This window comes from Acipenser ruthenus, chromosome 5 (genome assembly GCF_902713425.1).
Source record: "Acipenser ruthenus chromosome 5, fAciRut3.2 maternal haplotype, whole genome shotgun sequence".
Classification (NCBI taxonomy): Eukaryota; Metazoa; Chordata; class Actinopteri; order Acipenseriformes; family Acipenseridae; genus Acipenser; species Acipenser ruthenus.
The window spans coordinates 70,447,539-70,471,175 of record NC_081193.1 but is presented as its reverse complement, the minus strand read 5'-3'; the positions used below and the strand labels follow the sequence as shown (position 1 = coordinate 70,471,175).

The following is a 23,637-nucleotide window of genomic DNA, read 5'->3' as shown; positions in this document are numbered from 1 at the left end:
GACAGAGCCAGGCTTTGCGCTTCAATCAGGCCTGCTCCTCTCAGCGTGTTCCTCAGGCCTTGCTCTGAGTGTTGTGTTCTGCAATTCTCTGATCCTTCTTCAGAGCTAACAGGAAGTTGTCAATCATCTTCTTGTCAGACTGCCAACACTGCCTCTTTCTCAAACAATGTTTACAAGCTCAGCCTGGCCTGCTCTGCACGCAGCTGCCAAGAACTAAAGACATAACCTTTCCAGAGGCAAAAAAAAATAAAAGAAAACAAAAAAAAAACAAGCACAATCTTTGTAGAAGCATCTGCTTTAAACCCAAACATTGCTAATGGTGTAGCATCATAATGTAAGCAGGGGTTTCAATTAATTCTAAGGTATGTGGCACTTACAAGATGTCCCCCTTCCCATCGCAATGGGACATTTCTGAAAAAGGGATTCAAATGGTGCATTCTGGTGCAATCTGGATGGTTTAAGGATATTAGACTAGTAGTGGTCTGCTTGTAGTGTCTGTAAAGTACTCCATTAGTGCAATGAAAGAGTTTTATTTCACTGCTCACAGCAAGGCAAGATCAACAAGAACAAATGACTTTTGGAGCATTAAGGCTCCTGTAATATAAGACTAGCTGAAAATGTGCTTGAACTGGTGACCGCACCTTTCATTGTGTACAGTTGTAATATGGGAAATGGCATGTTGCAGCTCCCATGCTCAGCATTAGTCAAGTCCTGATCTGACAGCATGTACTGTAACACCGACAGCTCTTACTACATGTTACCATTTGTTTTTCAGTGAAAACAAGCATAAACTGCAGCGTGTTCGGCAGTGTTTTGTTTTTTTTTTCTCAGCAGTACACTTCCTAATTACAGTCCCAAGTATTTCTATGCTTTCTGTTTTCATCTTTCTGGTCAGTTTGAGAAATATACTTTGTTTTCCCTGCAACAGCTTACCCTGCTTTAGTACAAAATGTTAGGTTACAGATGTAACCCTGGTTCCCTGAAAGAGAAGACAACCAACAATACTTTTTTTTTTTATTTTTACCCAGTTTCTCCCAATTTGAAATTGCCAATCTATTATTTTTAGGGATGCACCGAATCCAAGTTTTTGGGATTCGGCCGAATACCGAATCCAACTCAAAAGATTTGGCCGAATACCGAACCCTACAAAAACTGTCAAGAAAACTAAAGGAAACTGTTGAATGAAAAACAGACTGGCAGCTACTAACAAGGGACGCGCACAATCTATAGTTTGGATTCTTAGTCAATAGTAGTTTTATTAACAAATGGAAATATATCCCTGAATAAGATTTTAGTTTGAAACGTACACAATTTACTGCTAGCCCCCCCACAACAGAAATGTCAAAATACAGAACCGTTTACGGAGAGCTGCATCTTTGCCATAACCCACTATTTTCTTTAATGATGTTTCAACCCATGTCACCTGATCTGAGAGCTATGAGGAAAAAACTACCGTGAGTGACCTGAATCTCCCTGCGAAATAAAACCCACGTTGATTTAAATGCACCGTGTGTTTAACACCTATCAAATAGGCTATGAAACAGTTTTAAAATGAATTTTAATAAAACACAGCAGTTCCCAAATGGTTCAACTTGTATTGGTACATTACAAAAATGTAAAATGTAATTTACTAAAGAATATTGTTCAACAACCTCTTGCACATCTGACAGTTGTAAAGTTACAAAAAATATATATTTCTGTGCACTGAGTTTTTTATTTATCTCAGTATGAACTCTAGAACACGTTTCACAGACAAAGCAACAAAGAACAAAAGTCTACAAGTTTGCTGTTACTATATGTTACAGGTTTACTGCATAACTTCACTCCATGAAAAGTGTGATGTGACTGCTGTGTTGCATACAGGGGTGGGGGGGTGGTATGTTTACATTCAGCAGCTACGTGACGTGTTTAGTGCATGCGCCACTGGTAATTTAGGGAGTTGAGAGCTGCGACAGAGTTCAAACGTGTTCTTGAATACCTGTTATTAAATACAACAATTACGTTCAATACTGGATTTGTGTCTTATTTAAAAGAAGAACTACAGAAATTGGAGGGATGTATTAAAATGGGTGTGTGTTTGAGCAGATGTACAATTCGGATTCGGTTTACCGAATACTAAATATTCGGCCGAATCTGAACCCTGCTCAAAAAGTAGGTATTCGGGCCGAATCCGAAAACCGAATCCTGGATTCTGTGCATCCCTGTGGACAGAAATATAATGAATCTTGGTTGTAAATCTCCCTCTCGACCTGTGAGGGCGCTAAGCAGCGAGGACAAAGTTCTTTGGACGGGCTGGCCTGACAGTTCTTTCCCCAGGTCGGTAAGTTGGTCAGTCTGGAAGAAGATGAGACTCCGTTGCAAGAACGTATTGACCCGGAAGGAAAACAATGTAGCAGCCGTAGATTGTAAAGGCAGCTGCATTCGTTTACCAAGGGGTCATGCGTGACAGCATATAAGGGGGACGGAGAATCGTAATCTGTTCCTTCGCTTTGGTTACGAAATATAACCCGGAAGAACCTGTGCAGTAATCGTGAAAAATCTTGAGTGTTTGTTTGCCTTGTCTATAATTGTTACTTGTGTTTTCATAGACTGAGCTGTCGCTAAGGGCCAGCATCACCCACCACGAGCACTACAGCACGCACCCAGGACTGGTGACTGTGTTTGTATATTGTGGGAGGGATACCTGTGTTTATTGTTTGGGACTGCAACCCGTTATTTAACCCCGTGCATTACACATTGCTGTGTATTGCCGGGGATCATTGTTTTGGTCACCAGACCTGGAATTTAAAAATAAACCGTACCCTTTTCCATACCGGATTACAACCTCTGTCTGTTTTATTCCTGCACTCTGCACCTGTACACAAATCAACCACTTTGTCACAATCCCTAATTATTTTTAGGCTCAGCTCACCGCTACCACCCCCACGCTGACTCAGGAGTGGCGAAGATGAACACAAGCTGTCCTCTGAAACGTGTGCCGTCAGCCAACCGATTTTTTTCACTCTGCAGGCTCACCATGCAGCCGCCTCAGAGCTACAGCGCCGGAGGACAAAGCAGCTCTGGGCAGCTTACAGGAAAGCGAGGACCCTGGCCGACCTAAGCCCTCCCCACCCGGGTGACGCTCGGCCAATTGTACGCCGGCCCTTTGGAGCTCACGTCCACGGTTGGCAGTGGAAAAACCTGGACTCGAACCGGCGACCTCCAGGCTACAGGGTGCATCCGGTGCTCCATGCGGAGCGCCTTTACCGGATGCGCCACTCAGGACCCTCACAACAATATTTTTTGGACATGCCTGCCACAGGTCAGGTATTTACTGAGCATTTTATGTCAGAGCTGCCGATAGGCCCCTCTGGGGAGTGATGTCCTCGGTCCCGCCTACCAAGGGAATAAGTAGTCACTCCACGAAGATCACGTTCTCTTTTGCATCGAACCCGCGAATGCGAGTGACGTGACCTTTCAGGGAACCGGGATTACATCTGTAACCTATTGTTCCCTTTCAATTTGAAGATGACCAAACAATGCATTTGGGAAAGTATATCAAAGCCATCGAGAGGGAGCGTGAGTGGAGACGGCAGACGAGGGACGTATCGCTACCGCCAAACTAATGTCTGTGGTGTGAGCGTGCAACCTCAAGGACCTAATGAAGGCATAGAGGAATCTACCACGTTAAGTTGGTAGAACCTGGTGAATGTATGCTGAGTAGCCCAGCTAGCCGCAGTACAAATATCAGTCAATAAAGCTCGTCTAAAGAGGGCCCATGACGTAGCTACGCCTCAGGAGGAGGTAGACCGGCATTGGTATATGCAGTCGAGACTGTGTCCACAATCCAGTGGGACAGTCGCTGCTTTGAGACGGCTTTACCCAGGGTCCTTTCACCGTGACAGACGAAGAGGTGGTCAGACTGATGGCAGAGGGAATTCAATCTCCGATCCTCCTCCGAAGAAAAAGGAGGGGGATGGAAAGTCTCTTATTCCACTGATTGGTTTAAGTGGAAAGCCATAACCAGAGGAAAGCGGGGTTCATGCGCAACGATACCGTTTCCATCAATCCAAATACGCATACAGGCATTATGCACTGACAGAGCCTGTAGCTCACTAACCCGCTTAGAGGTGATAGCTAGCAAAAAGGTTGTCTGCATTGTCTGGGGACACTGAATCAATGGGGACATGGCATGCAGATATGGCTGCTAGGTACACTTTCAGCGTAGGGGGATCTACCCTCTTCTAGCAGGTCTTGCAGAAACTGTAAAATGATTGCTATAGTGCAATAGATGGGGTCATGACCTCTGGCCACACACCAATTTTGAAAATACCTCCATTTATAGGCATATAACGACTGTGTGGAGAGGGCCATAGCATTCTGCAGTGTACTGAGAGCCCTAAGGCGAACAGGGTCCGGTTCGGAGTGCCAGAGAGTGCATCTTGCCTGATTGAGGAGATCCATGCGTAGCGGGATCTCCCAGGACTGGCCTTGTAGCTGCTGGCAAAGGTTTGAAAATCAGATTCTCCTGGGCCATCTGGGGGCCACATGGAGAACTGTTGCTTTCTCTCTCCAGACCTAGGAAGGCCGGCAGCAGCGGTATTAGCAGGAATGCATACAAGAACGTCCTGGGCCACTTGTGGGCTAGGGGGTCGATGCCTAGCGGACTGCCGCAGTGGTGGAGGGAGAACCATAGTGGGCAGCGAGTCATCTGTCGTGGAAAAGAGACAGACTCTGGCCTTCCCGAAACGTTGCCAAATGTGTTCTACCACCTGAGGGTGGATTCGCCATTCTGACGGATGAGGACCCTCCCGCCGCCCAATTCACCACTCCTGGGAGATGAACAGCCCAGAGGGATAACAGGTTCTTTTTCACCCAGATCAGTAGCCGAAAGGCTATGCGGTGTAACGCTGGGGACTGAAGTCCTCCCTGATGATTTACTTGCTACTACTGACATGTTGTCCGTGCAGACAAGGACATGGCTCGTCTGGAGCACAGGGATGTCCAGTGACCCGACCAGGACACGCATGCTCCTCTGCCTGCCCAGATCGCACCCCAACCCAAGTTGGATGTGTCTGTCGTCACCACCTGACGGCTGTGGATCACTCCCATCCTTACGCCTTTGCGCAGGCGAGATGCTTGCCTCCACTAGCGCTGGGCTTCCCAGCATACGTGAGACACGGTCAGCTGACGGTGTCTGTCACGTTTGGGATGAGCCACGTTTGAATCAGGCACATATGGAGTAACCGCAGCATGGCTGATGAAGCTGCAGCCATCAGACCGAGTAATTTCTGTCAGAACATCAATTGTACTGTCGATCCCTGTTGAAACAGGGTTAGATAGTTGTGAATGGCCGCCACTCTGTTGTCTGACAGGTAGGCTCGCATTGTAAGGGAATCCAGCCGGAGACCCAAGTAAACTGTACTTTGCACCAGTATTAATTGGCTTTTGGCATCATTGAGGGCGAGATCCAGTCTCGCCACATGCTTCACCACGATCGCCGTGTGGGCCACTGCTTCTTCCTGCGACTGGGAGCAAATCAACCAGTCGTCCAGGTAGTTCAACACCCTGATTCCTTGCAGCCGCAAGAGGGCTAGGATGGCATTCATGCACTTTGAGAACATGCAAGGAGAGGCCGAATGGCAGCACGGAAAACCCAAAGCCGCTTCCCTGAAAGGTGAAGTGGAGATATTTCCTGTACGTGGGACGAATAGGGATGTGAAAATATGCATCCTTTAAGTCCACAGTGGTAAACCAGGACTGCTGGACAGACTGGAGGATGTGGCGATGTGTAACCATTTGGAATCTCCTCTCCCTCAAGAACCCGTTGAGGTGTCTCTGGTCTAGGATGGGGCGAAGGCCACCGTCCTTTTTTGGCACTAGAAAATACCTCGAATAGATCCCCTCCTCTTGAGGTGTGTTCTACGAGGCGAATGGCTTGTTTGAGAAGTAATGTTTTTACTTCTTGCCTGAAGGCAGAGCCGGGTCCCGGTGGAGGAATCTCTTTTCATTTATGTATATTTTTTTAGCTGCAAAAGGCAGAGGAAAAATACACACAACACATTGACTTCCAGCAATAAAATTAGCGAGAGCTCTTTCACACAGACTCAATCACAGCCACTACAGAGGTTAGTATACCTACCTGATTGTGAGAAGCAAAAGAGAATGTGATCTCCGCGGAGCGACTACTTATTCCCTCGGTAGGCAGGAACAAGGACGTCACTCCGGAGGGGCCTGTCGGCAGCTCTGACATAAAATGCTCAGAAAATACCTGACCTGTGGCAGGCATATGCCAAACATATTGTTGTTGGTTGTCTTCGACGTCTTAAATTACCATGCTTGCTTCTTTGGCTGAAGAGTTATGGGGGGTCTGGATAGCTTGCTTGTTAATTTAACAAGAGCTGCATCAAAGCTAAGATCGGTGCAGTTTAGGCGTTTATTTTATTACAATACAATCTTTACTGTGATACCATTTTTACTTCATCAAATCAATGTTTAATGAAGTTTCTAGCTAGTAGCAAGTAAATGGTGTTCTTCACTGCCTTAAAAGAGTAACTAGCGGGGTTCTGAAAAAAATGGCGTTATATAACTTTAAAATCCGTTTCAAAGCTCTTTTCAAAATGTCTTACTGTAAGTATTATAAATAAGACCCACTCTCGACTGTCTGTCATTATTCATATAACCATCCTATTTTACTGCTGAAAGATTAATATGTACTGTGGAATAATGTAGGAGCTGATGGAAATACTGCAAAATGGTAATACAAATATTTGACAAATGAACTATATTTACATATGGAAATACATACATGAACAATTCCAACTACAGAAGAAATGCATTCAGTGTCAAGTTTTTTACACCTAGGCACAGAGAGGCGTTGACAGATCATATAGCTTATATTTACATTTAGAGGATAGAACAAACAAAGCTTTTCTGCTTTAATTAAGGTCTGTGTGTAGTGTGTACTCAATGTAATTTGTACATTAACATAAGAATGGTTAGCTTATGTGGAATAATTTCAAGAGGAATGTACCTTGCTTGGCTCTAAAGCTATAAATCCACATTACTGCTGTCTGCAGTGACTTGACTCGTATAGACAATTTTAGGAAAGGTCACTTCCACAGCTACTGATTCCAAAGTCATTGAGCCAGCATTGACAGGAGAAAAAACAACTGTTCTGCTGCCTTTGCATGGCACTACTTCCATCCATCACCTAGTTACAAGATAAATCAAACTTGTAAAAGTTAGAATACCTTTGCTATGATGGAAGTTTAAATGATTGAATGTAGTTCTGTACAATTCCAAAGTGTTATTAAAATATATTGTTCATCGCTAAAGTCTTTAGCTGCAGCTGGGCTTCAATACCAAGAAGCTCTGGCAACTTTCACGGTACCCACTTGTTGCAGGGCTGAGGACCTGCACATGTAAAGGAGTGTTTTTGTATTTTGTTTCTTTAGTTTTGTAAATAATGTTTTGTCTATTCCAATTAAAGTTTGGCAGGGATGGGTTTAAATTACAATCCATATGCAGTGCTCACCAGCAGCACTCCAGATAAACTGCATAATTGGTGTTTTACGCATTGAATTTTTTAATTATGTACAATATTTAAATGTAATGCTTAAAGAATATGCATTGCAATTTTGCTACACAGTTTGAGTTTGCATTTTATCAAACTTCTTGTACTTCGTTGGTTCCCAGCGTCTCAATGGTCAATTACCAATATACTACATGCAGTAGCTAGCGAATGGAATGCTGAGATAGAGAATTGTAGCCTGTCTGGTAATTGCCAGAAACACGTGACCAATCATTTCAGGTTTTCAATAAAAAAAATTCAACATACGGTTGAATCCACTCACTTGCAATGCGTGTTTGGAACTGGTGAATAAACGACTGGATTCTTGATCCTTATGATTTTTCTGCGCCGTCTTAGTCTCCCCTCAACCTAATCTACCAACTGACCGCTGTCAACTTCGTAAGGTAAATCTATGTAATAAATACAATATTCTGTGTTTGGAGAGTCAGGGTACTTTTATATTGCTATAGCAAGGCTATTAATAAGTAATACAATATTACAGTTTCTTTATTTGCATTAGAGCAGCATCGGTACAGTTTAAAAATATATATATTTTGACTTTCTTTGGGTTTTTTAATGTCAGTTGACTTGGAAAGGGAGAGCACAAGAGATTTACAGAAAACAACTGCTGAGAAAAGACTAACCAAAACGTTACTGCCATGATCTCGAACCATCCATGACATGCAGGCAGCCATTTTCAAAGAAGTGTCATTAACTTCTTGAGGAATTCGAAAAGAAACTTGTACAATGTCAGCGTTTCTAACAAACAGTACCAGCTTGGACAAATCAGAAATGCTGATCAGACCCCCATATTTTCCAATCTCACAGTTCACAAATTGGGAGAAAAACAGGTGTGAGTAATCCCGACTGGAAATGAGAAGCAGCACATAACTGCAATGCTCTGTGTGGATAGCAGACAGCTGCAAACTGCCTCCATATGCATAATTGCGGCTGTATCTTTGTAAATGCATATTTTGTTTTATTTTTTCCTTAAATTGAAGGTAGGAAATTTGGGCTGTGTCTTAAACAATTACATTTGAAGGAATACTGTACTATTATTAAAGCAGGACTAAATGGCTGCAAAAAACACATTTTTTTTCAGGTGAAAAATAAGGAAAGCCATATATACAGTATTCATGACTTCCAGGTAATGTAGCATTTTACTCGCCCCAAAATACATTTTACTCACATTGTATCTAAATTGGCGAGTAAATTACTCAATGACAGGGCAGCAGTGTGGAGTAGTGGTTAGGGCTCTGGACTCTTGACCAGAGGGTTGTGGGTTCAATCCCCAGTGGGGGACACTGCTGTTGTACCCTTGAGCAAGGTACTTTACCTAGATTGCTCCAGTAAAAACCCAACTGTATAAATGGGTAATTGTATGTAAAAATAAATAAATAATGTGATATCTGTATAATGTGAAATAATGTATAATGTGATATCTTGTAACAATCGCCCTGGATAAGGGCGTCTGCTAAGAAATAAATAATAATAATAATAATGACCGAAAACCTTATCTAGAGTCAAAACCGTATCTGGAGCGCTGGTGCTCACCAGTATAAAATGTACCACATTGGATTGTGAAATAGGATTTTCTAATTATTCCCTTACAACTTGAAATACCTGTAGTTCTATTAAAACCCCTTTGTTCTTGCAATACAGAATACAAGTCTTGAACTGCGGATCACAAAACACATGTGATCAGCTGTATAAAATGTCTACATTTTCTTGAACTCATAGCTCCCTTCTCTGTCTGGAGCAGGAATTCCAGATTCCTGCTTCAATAAAACCAGGAATGCTTGAGCTGTAACTTCTCTGTAGATTGCTTGTCAAGAGTAAACCATTAGCTCTATGGGCAGGCTTCCTTTTGCCTGCATGCTCCAATAAATCACTCTGGCAGGTAGCTGGGAAGCAGCTGCTAATGATAGTTTTACTGTGGAGTACAGGAAATCACCTTTTAACCCAGCCTGCTGTTGTTCATCTCTTATGACTGTGACAAAGGAACGGATGCAAATGAAATGCCAAGTGTTGGGAGAGTCTGGTCAAAACACTACAGGAAACCTGGCTAGCCCACATCACCGACGAGCTTAAAAAAACAAAGTACTTCTTTTCAAGCTAGGCCTTTCCCAACCGTGCATTCAGCTACTGCTTTATTGGAGCTCTTTCACATTCACAACCATAAAAAAATATCCATCAGCTATAATAATAATAATAATAATAATAATAATAATAATAATAATAATAATAATAATAATAAAAATCATTTATGACACCTCAAAAATACTACTATTAAATATACCTGTAGGAAATGGTGAAAAATCATTGATAATGTTTGACTTGTTTCATTTTAATCTAATGCCTCATTTAAAATTACAGCAGAAGTAAACAGCATATGATATAGTACATGATACTTCACTGAACACTACACTGTATGTAGCTATATGTAACAATTTTGTTTCATTTTTAGTTAACTGCAATTATTAATTTACTGAAATGTAATTTACTGTAGAGTTATTACACTGCTACTTCCCTTGGAACGTTATTAGCCACAGCTCATTCATGGGGTAATCAAAATACATAACGAAGATTCAGAACTTATTTCACTAGATAGAAAAAAAAACCCTTACAGTACATTGTCACAAAAAATAAGCGTATACTTTACTGCCAGGAAGCTTTGAAAAGGAGCAGACAATCAATTCAAAACATGGTTGCTTAAAATAAGTGTTGGCTACATATGTATGCAGGGCTCAATTACAGCGACCATGTGGCAATTGCCGTGGGTGCCCTACTCAATTGCTGCAATGCCCATCAAAATATGTCTATTCACAGCCATTGTGACCACAGAGCCCTTTTAGATACAGCAACTGGAAACACCTGTATTAGGAAGTGTTTGGATCCAAACCGGATAACATTATTTGCATGGTTAAGTTGCATCAGTGGGAAAGAAAAACTCAAAACAACAAACACTACCCTTTTAAAGCACAAATATTTCTACCATGCATAATAATGCCACAACAAAAACAAGCCTTGCACAATCTGCAAAACTTGACTGGTTTTCTTTCAGGTTTTAAAAAAAATATTTACTGTAACTAATGTAATGTTTGGGTTACAATGTGAAGAAATAACTTGTATCAATTCAGCTGGATGCAGACAGATTCCAATACTACAGTGGTATGACGGCAGCTCTCACGTTGTACACGTTGTTGCCCAACTCGCCTCAACTCACTTCTTGGTTTGTCAATAAAGTTTATTGAATACAAGACCCTTAAACACATTTATACAAACAATCAGAAAAGCAAACACTAATACACTACTGCACTCTGGAAAGCAATACTGCAAAGCAAGCTCAATGCTAACAGGAGAGTTTAACCAATTGACTTTAGCCTTTTAACAGTACGTATTTTTCATTTATTATTAGTATTATTTCATTAATTGTAATACTGAGTTGTTTTTAATAATTTTTGAATATTTTGCCTGAATTATTAATTTTGTAAATATAAATGTTAACCTAACTTTGAAATACTTACTGGTCCTGAACTTAGTGGTCCTAAACAATAACAAACATAATCTTACACTAACAGGAATACGCTTCAATTACTGTTATCCCCTTAAGTTAAATTTCCTTATTCATACCTTCCCTTGATTTATTTATTTATTTATTTATTTTTTAACTTTGGGAAGTAGTCTGTCCAGATTAGTGAATTAACTATATGGCACCACACAAAAACCAACACAGTTTACTGTAAATAACTTGCATAAATGTTGATTGAATTTGTGCTCAACCCCTTGCCCCTGCCTTTAAGGATTTAGTAAATTCTCCTAGAATATCTGAAATCTACTGGGTACATGCTTTCTGTGCTGTGCAGTTGCTCAGATTTCCAACAGGTGTATTTGAAACCATGCATTAAAATAATTTGTTTACAATTTGTTTCACAAAGATTCATCTACTCACTGTAAACACATCATCATCACCGACCTCCGCCTCATTCTGGACTGTCGAAGAGGAAGTCGTAGATCCTTTAAAAAACGTTGAAATAAAACATTAAACCTTTAAGAGATGATCTAAACAACATGTATTTATTTAAATGTGTTTCTCAACATAGCCCTTGCAATTCTGTTGCACCATTGTTGAATTTCTCAAAACCACTACGGACTGGGAACTACTATGAGTACCCATGGTGTCTGAAGCTATGCCTACTCAATAGTATATAGTTAAAACATAAAATGACCTTTCAAGCAAGGACCACCAAGAAGGGCAATTGGGTGAACCCACTGTGTAAAATATTACTGAAAATTGGAATTCAGAGAGAAGTGGATGCAAACCTACTACAACTGATTGCATTCATTCAGCACGGGTGTGCAATTTTGAAAAGAAACTTGTCCAAGGGCAAAATGCTAGAAAAATCTACTTTTCCTTCTTAAAAACCTACTTGCCCCCTCACCGTCCCACAAAACACACACACACACACAAATAGAATATTGTGACAACTAGAAAAAAATTGCTTGTCCGAATGGCAAAGTAAAACGGTAAAACTTGTTGTCCCTCAAACAAATCTAGTGGCGTCGGGCGATATGAATTGCACACCTCTGTTCAAGATCAGATGCACTCTGGGATTTCCCTAAACATTACCACCCCCATTACCAACCTCGGCATATTCTTCATATGGCCCTGCCAAGTTTACATTTCAAGTCTCACTTAAGGCAACAAATTATAGTTTTGGATGGATGCATGCAATTTAGGTCTCTTTTCTTCTAATCCTGAAGACTAACTGGTTTATCCATACTTTAGACAATGTCACCAACAATTTATTAGTATCCAGTTCCTGTGCCACAGCTGGCTACAATTTAACAACTGAGGCATGGTGTAGAACACAAAGACAGACCATACTATATAATTAAACTGATACTTTGAAGTTAAAAGGTTAAATGATAATTGTATATAGTTTAATTTCTTTTAATCATCAAGGGAAAACGTTTTTTTTTTGTTTTATTATTATTCATGGTGTTGCTTTCTTTTCGTTGATAGCTTCAATATGTGCAATTAAAAGGGACACTTTCAGGAATTCATGGTCATCTAATACAAAAAATTATTCTAAAAAGAAACGTTAGGAGAACAAAACTGTTTTGTACTCTGGGAAATGGCCTTGAGTTTGAAGCCTTGTGTTTTTGCTTTTAAGTATATTCAAGGCATAAATCACGGTAACACTGCGATTAGCCCAAAATGGAAAATGAGGAACAGAACAGCTAAAGGATTTGGCGTTAAACCCACTTAAATAGGTCAAAGTAAGAAACAGTAACAGAATTAATTTCACTAATGGTTTTTGAGTAATGAAGTTGTTGTATTGTAAAAAAAACAAACGACTCGAACAACGTGTTACAGTAAACTAACAGTACGCTTTATTCATGTGTTTTTCTAACTCCAGCATCGTATCTCTCTGCCGTAAACCAGCACGCCCACTCACCTACGGCAACACCAACAATCCACACCGCACGACACCCACACACACACCCATCATGAACAGTAACAAACACAGCACAACCAAACACAACATTCCCCCCCCCCCCTTCCCCCGCACAGAGTTTCAGGTGTGGAAGGAGGTCACAAAGTCCTGCAGGTAGCCCGGACGCTGGCGAGCCCGGCTGGGCCGTGCTGCCGGCCCAACCGGTGCGGGGCCCCCTCCATCGGTCACAGCATCTGCACTGGAGGGCCAGAACCCGGTTCCATGATGGCCAAAGGGTACTGGCTGAGACCCAGGAGGCGGCACTTTGCGCAGCCGGCTAGCGTGCCAACGAGACCCGTCCTGGAGCTGGAAAGTAGCTGGTCCCAGCTGGCGGCTGACACGAAGCGGGGAGGACCAGAAGGACTGGAGCTTGTCTCCCCAGTGGGGCCGTTTAGCTCTGACCCAGTCCGAGGCGCTTATGTCAGGCGGTTTCACTCTGCGTGCTCTGTCGAACTGCTGCTTCATGCGGCGCTGGTGCTGGCGGACCCTGGTGTGAGCAGCGGGTGCATGAGGGCGAGCCTGGGGTGGGCGCAGCCTATCCAATGGCAATTGTAGCTCTCGCCCCAACATTAGCAGCGCTGGCGAAACCCCTGTGGTAGTATGTTGGGTCGCTCTGTAATGCAGGAGGGTCTGAAGAAGAGCTGTTTGGAATGCGCAGCCTTGGGCCAGATGCGCTCGGATACCGTTCTTGAGGGTTTGATTAAACCGCTCGACCCCCCCCCCGTTGGCCTGTGGGTGGTAGACAGCTGTGCGGATGTGCTTGATTCCCTTATTCTTGAGGAAAGTGGAGAACTCGGCAGAGACGAACTGTGGCCCATTATCAGTGGTAATGGCCCGAGGCAGCCCCCAGCAGGCGATGACAGTGTCTAAGATGTTGATTATGGTTTGGGAGGTGACTGAGCCCACTGGGAAGACTTCAGGCCATTTGGAATGGAGGTCATAGATGACCACGAGAAAGCGCTGGTGGTGGGGTACGCCATGGATTTCCCCACAGATGTCCATCTGCAGGTGTTCCCATGGTTTCTCTGGAGAGAAGGTCTGTTACCACGTTGTCACGGCCCGGGGTGAACTGGAGCTTGAAGTTGTACTGTTGCAGACGACCCGCCCACCTGTACAGCCGGAGCGGTCTGTGTCCTGTGCCTGAGGTGGACATCAAGGCTGTGAGAGCCTGGTGGTCCGTGCGAAGCGTGAACGCCCGGCCATAGAGGTACATGTGCCAGCGTTCACATGCCCAGACACACGCCAGCGCCTCACGCTCCCCAACCGAGTACTTCTGCTCGGTAGGGCTCAATGCTCGAGAGGCGAAAGCAATAGGCCTCTCTGTTCCATCCTGGAGTTGAGAGAGGACAGCACCCAGCGCCGAGGCAGAGGCGTCACAGGTGACCAAGGTTGGGCTTGCGAGGTCAAAGTGTGCCAGGATGGGTGCAGTGGTGAGCTGGCGCTTCAGCAGGCGCACGGCCTCCCGGCAGTCAACAGTCCAGATCCAGGGAGCCTCCTTCTTAAGCAGCTGACGCAGGGGTGATGTTGTGGCCGAGTACTGCGGCAGGAAGCGGAGGTAGTACGCAGTCATTCCCAAGAAGGAGGCGAGCTGTGCAGCCGATGTGGGCTCCGGAATGCGGTGGATCGCGTCCATATTAGACTGCAATGGGAAGATGCTGTGTGCCGACAGCCGGAACCCCACAAACTCGATTTCCGGCACGGAAAAGACGCACTTCTCCTCGTTGAGCGTGAGGTTGTGCTTGGCCAGCATGCGGAACACCTGGCAGAGGCGCTCATCATGGGTAGAGGCGTTGGGGCCGTGCACCACAATGTCGTCAAGATAGAGAGACACGCCCGGGACGCCGGCGAAGATGGAGGACATGATCTTTTGAAAGCAGCTGGGTGCCGAGCTCAGACCGAAGGGCATGCGGGTGTAGCGGAAAACACCAGCGTGTGTAAGAAAAGCAGTGAGGTCCCTGCTGCTAGGGTGTAAGGGTACCTGGAGGTAGCCCTGGCGTAAGTCCAGTTTACTGAAAACTGTGGAACCGTAAAAGTGGGTGGTGAGCTCCTCCACTGTTGGAAGCGGGTATTTGTCCAGGATGATGGCCGTGTTCACAGCTCTCAGATCCACACAGATGCGGAGCCCCCCCGACTACTTCTTTGCTATCACCAGGTTTGATATCCAGGGTGAAGCGTTGATGGGCTCAATAATCCCAGAATCCAGTAGGGCCTTCAGTTCAGTCGACACTTGATCCCGCAGGGTGAGGGGAATGCCGCGCAGTGGCTGGATCACTGGGGTCACCGCAGGGTCGACCTTGGGTTGGTGAGTGAAGGCGGAGAGGCAGCCCAAGCCATCAAACAGCGCCGGCCACTGGCGTTGCTGAGGCAACCAGTAGGATCTCCGTGCCGGAGTTGTCGGTCAATGAGAAACCGAGCCCCATGAAGAGGTCAAGACCCAGGAGGTTGCCCCCCTTGCGTGTGACGTGGAATAGGAAGGCTGGCAGAGCCCTGGTGCCATAGTTCACTGGCAGCTGGAGGGAGCCCAGGACTTCGATTCTAGTATGTCCATAGCCACTCAGAGCGGTGGAGGGGCGCTGAAGGGGCAGGTGCGAGAAAAACTGTTTGTAGGTGTCTAAATTAAGCAGAGACACCTTGGCCCCAGTGTCCAAGAGCAGGGGAAGGCAGACATCCCTGAGGTATACGGCACAAGTCTTAAAGCCAGTAGGGTTGGAGAGCACAGTGTGGATTGTAGCTGGTGCTGGTGCTGCTGCTGGGGTGGACCGACACCACCTGGCAAAGCGGTTCAATTTATTACAGTTTCTGCAGGTTTTCCCCCGTGCTGGGCAGTCAGGGGCTCTGGACTCATGCCTGTTGGACCCACAGTTTCCACAACGCTGCCTAAAATGAGCAGGAAGTTGCTGCGCTTGTTGGAAAGGGAAACCAGGTTCTGTGTCCTGTTGCAGTAAGGCAGGCTGAACTTTCTGCACTGTAAGTTCAGTAGTTGTGGCAACAGAGTGAGCCCCAGTAATTTTAGCAGCACAGGCAACAGCAGACTCTACTTGGCACGCTAATTGAATGGCTTTAGCCAAAGTTAACTCATCAGATTCGAGTAACAGTCTCTCACGCACTTGCGCACTGGAGGTTTTCTCAATAAGTAAGTCCCGAATCATTTCGTCATACAGTGCTCCGAATTTACATGGCAGCGCCAATTCACGCAATGCAGCTGTATATTGGAGAATGGACTCACCCGGCCGCTGGCCCCGCTGTCTGAAGTTGAAACGCCGGAGGAGGACGCTCTGTGTGGCGGCAAAATGCCCCTGGAGTGCAGCGACAGCTTCAGCGTATGTGTCAGCCGGTCCCAAAGTTGAAAAGACACGCTGTCCCTCAGTCCCCAGGCAGTGCAGCAGCAGGGCGCGCTTGCGGGCATCGCTCACATCAGCCAGACCGAGAGCAAGCAGGTACGTCTGGAAAGACGAAAGCCAGCGAGTCCAGGGAACAGGCGGCTCGCCAGGTAGAGCCAGGAAGGCCGGCGGGGGTGAAAGTGAAACTTCAGCCATCCTTGTCGCCAATGTTGTATTGTAAAAAAAAAAAAAACGACTCGAACAACGTGTTACAGTAAACTAACAGTACGCTTTATTCATGTGTTTTTCTAACTCCAGCATCGTATCTCTCTGCCGTAAACCAGCACGCCCACTCACCTACGGCAACACCAACAATCCACACCACACCCACACACACACCCATCATGAACAGTAACAAACACAGCACAACCAAACACAACAGAAGTATACACAGATACAAATACATTATGTGGTGTTAAATCAAAAACAGTTCTCATAAATATATTAATAGACATGCACATTTGGTCCTTATACCAAGCTACAGCATATAAAATAAGTGTATTGCATGTAACTGCAATTTATACTGTATAATTAAAAGATCTTAATGGTTTTGTATCATCAACCAACACACACTTCATAACTTTTTGCACTGACATTCCACTTCCATTTTCTGTTATGCAACTCAGGGCAGGTCAAAGACAAAAGGTTAATGACCTAACCTAGGAAAATTGCTTTCTGAAGTCTAAACTTGATTTAGCCTTCATGAAGAACATTTAAGAACTACAACTTTTAAAAGTTAATTTGAAAAAAAAAAAAACACACACACACACACACAACTGTACGATGTAAATACAATAAGGCTAAATCATGTAACGAACTTGACATTATTACTCAAAATAATTAAAATAATGGATAATCTTTTTTTGAGGACACTGTGGTATACAAACTGATTACATTAACCAAACATAACCAGTATTACATTGCTAAAATACATTCATTACAATTTGACAACTAAACTCTGAATAAAAATGTTCTGTAAAACAGATAGTGTCATAGATTTTAAATAATGTTAGTTCTCTTCTGGTTTTTATTGTCTTCAATAACCTGCCAACCCAAAACCTCTGCTGGTGAAGACACCTGATAATCATTTCTCTTTTGCTTAAAAAGATAGAAATCCTGGGCTCACGAGTGGCGCATCCAGTAAAGGTGCTCCATGTGGAGTGCAGGATGCGCTCTATAGACTGGACGTCACGAGTTCGAGTCCAGGCTATTCCTTTGCCGACCGAGGATGGGAGCTTCCAGGGGGCGGCGCTCAATTGGCTGAGCGCCGCCCGGGGAGGGAGGGCTAGGTCGGCCAGGGTGTCCTCGGCTCACCGCGCACCAGCAACCCCTGTAGTCTGGCTGGGTGCCTGTTGGCTTGCCTGTAAAGCTGCCTGAGAGCTGCGTTGTCCTCCAACGCTGTAGCTCTTGGGTGGCTGCATGGTGAGTCCGCAGTGTGAAAAAAAAAGCGGTCGGATGACGGCACACGCGTCAGACTAAATTTATAGAAAAAAAAAAAAAGATAGAAATCCATCTAACAGGCGTTTTACTTTAATACTAAACCAGCAAGAAATAGCCTACTGGGTGAAGCAACTGTTAGCAAGTTTATTTTAAAAGTTAGTTTGTAATACTTGAATGCTAAAGTCTTTGGTCAAAAGATCAATAACGATTACAAGATACGATACCTTCTGTCAGGTCTTCAATTGCTTTCCTCACACCTCTGTCAAATGCACGAGCATCTGCAGGACTCTGAAACGTCAGCCCAAATCTCCTGTTGTCGATGTTCCAGTGATGAAACGTAGGTGTTGCCTTCGTGTATATCAAATCTTTCTTCAGGAAGCATTCAAGAACCACCTACAGGAACAGAAAGACACATTTTTATTTATTTATATTTTTGTTTAGTTTAAATTCAATTCCCACCCCACGATCTCAGCTTTTCAGTTTCTTACCTTTCCTTCACAATATTTTCCCTTGTCCGATTAAAACTTTTTAAATCAGACAAGGGTACCTGTCATCACCTGCAAAAAAGTGCATAACCTACATACTATCAGCTGCTTCAGGTTTGTCAAGGCATTCAGTAAATCATAATCTCTTATCTAACGTACTTCCCCCCCAAAGGTCAATATTCTGTCACTTATAATGAAAAATAATTTGTATTTTATATTTTACTAGGAATATTCCCCAACCAGTAGCCTATATAAATAGTTGTTTAAAATCAAGTCACAATTGATGAAGTTTTCAGTAAATAACACCGGACTGATCCTTCTGACTAACTAATACACCAATGCATAATAATCCCAAAGTGTAGCGAATAAAGCAGTGTTATCCAAGGTTGCATTTAGGCAATAGTCAAACTTGTGATAAACAAAACTACATAACTAAAACAAACAATAGAAGAAAACTATAGAAATCTCCAGTTTTACCCATACTTTATGATAGTTAAATTTGATGATTTGCTGTACATTGTAGAATTGTAATCTGAAATTTAGAAATGTTGCTGTTTTATGAAAATTGAATTACAAAATCACTTCCATCAATATTTATTATTTCCAAGACTCATGGGTTTCATAGTCTCAAGTCTCGATTTATGCAATAGGTGAAGGATTTTATACAGTACTTCCATCATTCTAGACATCTGCTTTGCTCCATTATGATCCCTGCTGAGCAAAGTACAGCAAGAGTCTGGGACAGGTTACCGGCTGTGGCATCTCCAGCCTCAAATTAGATTCCAGACTGACATGTTAGTATGATGAACACATGACCTCTAGAGCAAAGGATAAGAGGAAGATTACCTGTAATATGGTTTCTTCGTAGGATGATGAACTCCACACAGAGTGAACTCCTGGTCTCCATTTTGCTTGGGTCAGGAGAACAAACAGATCATTGCAATATAGTCCTTTTTGGTGCCAAAGTAGGTATCCTTCCCTCTAAACCCCCCCTCCAAATAAGCAGTTGTCCAAATTTAAAAAGAAAATAAACAGTAACAAAAACAAAAAAACAGAAAAGGGGGAAAGGAGGGTGGGATATAGGTGTGTGGAGTTCATCATCCTACGAAGAAACCATATTACATCTTCGTCTGCTTACCTTGTCTAATGAACTCCACACAGCGTGAACTATACCAAAGCATGTACAGAAGAGGGTGGAAGGTTAAATATTAGTAGACTATGACACAGATAACAGTGAGTGAGCAAAAGTAGGTTGAAAACAAGAAACATCTAAATTACAATGGTTAATAAAAGTCTCGAAGGAGGCCCAAGTCGCAGCATTGCAGCATTGAAATTGTTTGTTTAGAAAGTGGTTTGCCCTGGGTTTGTGAGTTAAGAAATAAACAGTTGCCCTGATGGTCTGATATCACGGGTCCTGTGAATGTAAAAATGGAAAGCTCTCCAGATATTTGTAATTTGTGAGGTTTTGGGTGAAAATCCGGAAATGTTATCACTTGTTCTAAATGAAACTCAATTACCACCTTTGATGATGCCTGTTACTGGAGGATGAGGTTGGAATGGAATTTTGGAACTATATTGTATGATCCTGAGGACCTTGGGATTGGATGTTATGTTCTGCCAGTTTGTTAAAACATTAGAAATCCTCCCCCTACTGGCAGAGGTAAGGGGGGGGGGGGCAATGGATGGTAAGAAGTGTCAGGAAGTAGTAGTAGAGGGCTTACCTCCTCCTCTGGCCACGGGAGGGTCTATGTGGCCTGGCTCCTTGACCACGTTGAAGACGTGGCTGTCTCCCAAAAGAGGATTGTCGTAGTTGATGTCTAAAAAGATATCCGTCTATTAGGGCTGCTAGGGTTAAATCGAAAATCGATTTTTCATTTCGGTTCCATTCCTCATTATATACATTGAGATAAATACTGGAAAAATCGATTCAATAATTACATTTTTGTAACACGCATAGTGAATAACATTATTTAAGTTTATCAACAAAACTGCACCGAACGACCTGCCTCGCTATTTACAGTATTTCTGCCAAAGACAAGCAGTGGGCGTGCTCTTTTCCTACTTGTGTCAGCTAGCATCCGATTTGCTGGTCCCATCCTGACTACTAGCAAATCAGTTTTAAAAATGCTTTGTAAGTACGCGCCCGCTGTGTATTCGATGTAAACAATAAGTACGTCGCCTTGGATCCAGAGCAGGGCGACAGGCTTGTATTCCTGGCAAACATGTAAATAAATTGTGCACATTGAAGAAAACTGACTAAATATAGATTACGTGTCTTTGGCGTTTCAAAATGAACTGTTTAACCTGGGAATACTGTTTATGACAGAAGAAAGCACTAGTCCTACGTCAGCATAAAAAACATTAGAAATACCACAACAATCACAGGGCAAAAAATAAGTCAAACTAAAAACTCATCACAGCCACGATCAGTCAATATTCCAAAACAAGTACAACAAAACGCAAATATATAGTCTTTTTCATTGTTTTATTAAACACCATACTAGTACTCACTAGAACCAGATCCTTGATATTTGTATCTGGTTCGTCGGGTACCCGGTTTCAAAGGAACTGGTTTGCACATCTCTAGGTAAAACATTTATGCCGGTACTCCTACAGTACCACGCACAAAGCTACATTACAGTTATTTAACCCTCGCATTCCATTGTTGTGCACAAGCTTTTACTAGACAGCAATGATATTAAAATAATCACGTCTCGGTGAGGGGGGGATTTTTGTGGGTGGTACAATCATCGATATTTTTCCGAGCGATTTTATTTTATGCGCCCAATTAAATCGATTGTTATTTGGAGGCTTAACTGACAGCCCTACTGTCTATTGAAAGAACCTTTCCTGAATAGTGCGCCTCTCATCCCTGGTGAACTGGACCGAATAGCCCGTCTTGCCTCCTCCATCTGGAACAGAGTCCTTGAGTCCGGTGCCAAAGAGCAAGTCATCCTGGAAGGGTAACTCCAGTATCCTGGCCTGTGTATCCGGAGTTAGTGCCGATGGTTTCATTTGGATACACCTCCGAGTAGCCACCGCACTTGCCACAGCCCTGGCGTTGGTGTCAATAGCATCACAGGCAGCCTGAAGTTGTATCTTAGATACATTCTTGCCTTCCTCCGCTAAATGCATGGCCAGTTCAATATTCTCTGGGGTAGGTGTCTGCAGGGCAGCAGACAACTGACCCCATAGCTTGTGTTGGTACTTTGCAGCATACACCTGGTAATTGCTGATGCGCATTCCACATGTTGAGGCTGTGCAGCTTCTTTTCAGAAAGGTGTCCACATTTTTGTCTGCACAATCTGATGCTGCGGGTCTGGAGGATGTAGCCATTGTAGCTAGGATGGTATCTAGCTTAGGTAGTTTGAACAGATGGTCTTTTTGGCTGGTTGGCACTCTGTAGAATTGATCTACCCTTGGGAGGCATACTGTACCAGAGGCAGATCTCTCCCATATAGCCGCAATTGGCTTCCAGGCTGCCTCGTGAAAGGGTAACCCTTCAAAGGCTTTTTTGTCCCTTGCATCGGTGATGCTCAGGAAATCATCCTCCTTTGTAGTGGTCTGGATATTTATATTGAGAAGGGATAAAATCCTCCTCAAAACAGCATCAGCATTCGTATAGATCGGTGCAGGAGCCTCTGCATACTCCGCATCATCACCAGGGGCGGAGTCGATGACATCATCCGCCACCATGTCGGGCGCTGACTGTACATCTCTGTCAACGTTGGAGTACCAGACACCGCCGCATGGGTTACAGGCTGTGGAAGTCAAGCCTGTTTAAGATATTAGAATTACCCCATCCACTGGAAGAACTGATCCCTGGTCATAGCAGGCATCGTGACCTGTGAAGGAGATGGCTGCATAGATTTGGCTGAAGTCTCTGCAGCGGCTGCGCCCATGTGCATATTTACTAGAGCGCTTCCTTGGGGAGCTTCTTTGTTCCTTCAGGTTGCCAGGTCTTTTTGTAGCCCTCGAGGAAAATGCAGCGCAGATTCTATCAGGTCGTTGAGGCAGTGGGAATGGAGCTCTTCCCCTGTGTCAGAGTATCTGACATGTTGATACAGATGACAGAAATCCCTACTGCAAGACGGTGATAATGGAGAACCACACAATGTACAAACAGAGGGCCTGGGGAAGACAAACACACTAATAGAGAGTTCAAGGAAGAGAGAAAATTTATAACTTTATAAAATATAACTAGCTGAAAGCCAGCGAAAAGGAAGACAAATTATTATATATACACATATATACACACATATACACCCAAGCAATTGCAGGAGAAATTTGGACAACAATTCTTATTTGGAGGGGGGAAGGACACCTACTTTGGCACCAAAAAAGGACTATATTGCAGTGATCTCTGGGTTAGAGATCTGTTTGTTCTCCTGACCCAAGCAATATGGAGACCAGTTCACTCTGTGTGGAGTTCATCAGACGAGGTAAGAAACACTGTTCACTGACTCACTAACAATAGAGGACACTACAGCTGGTAAGACTGGGTTATACAGCAATTGCATTTTAAAAAGAATCTGAAAATAACCCAAAGCCAAAAGTGGAAATTCATATATACGTATCTATATATACCTGTTTGTCTTTTAGTCGTTCGCCATGGATTAGAAAGTCACTTTTCCCATTGAGTGCCTCTGAGTGAAGGACCTTACAGACACCAACTCTGCTTAGACCACCTCCTTCTTGTGCAAGCCATCCTCCACTAGAGTCATCTCGGGTCATAACCACTGCTTTGACACGCACAATGTAGCTGTCACTGTATTATACACAAAAAAGGGGGAAAAAATTTAAAAATCATGCATTTTACATCAAGCACTTAAACAAGTAACAAGTAAATGATACACTCAGTGGGACCTTTTTAAGGATATAACGTCAGCAGAGGATCTCAATGCAGCGTAGAACCATCACCAACATGAAAGAGTTGATCATATGACCTACATCCACTGTAGGTACATATAAAAAGAATATGTTTGACACACTGATAGACAAACTGGTTGCCTCCATATACCCTCAGATTCTGATGATCTTAAGACCTACAAAATGTCATTTTGCATGAGTGGTTATATACTGTATGCATAACTGTAAAGTTCCATCACAAAATCGACCAGCAGATCTCTAGCTATGCAAAACTGTATGTAAAATGACATGCCAAAAGATAGTTAGATAGACAAACATCCGTCATTTCCCCCGAGATTATGATACAATAGAACTTGTGCCAAAAAAGGTCCTAAGGAAGTTTCAAGACTCACAAGCGCTATCACTATTAT

The 23,637-nt window shown here is 43.5% G+C and overlaps 1 protein-coding gene across 1 annotated transcript in view; it reads right to left on the bottom strand.

Moving 5' to 3' along the window:
• Positions 1 to 23,637, bottom strand: part of LOC117403257 (sprouty-related, EVH1 domain-containing protein 2-like) — a 59,966-nt gene that overhangs the window by 11,242 nt on the left and 25,087 nt on the right. Inside the window, exons 2-4 of the mRNA XM_034005273.3 lie at positions 22,946 to 23,126; positions 18,098 to 18,266; positions 11,505 to 11,569 (exon numbers count right to left, since the gene is read on the bottom strand). Of these exons, the coding sequence (XP_033861164.1) occupies positions 11,505 to 11,569; positions 18,098 to 18,266; positions 22,946 to 23,126 (415 nt within the window). The remainder of the gene's footprint in view (positions 1 to 11,504; positions 11,570 to 18,097; positions 18,267 to 22,945; positions 23,127 to 23,637) is intronic.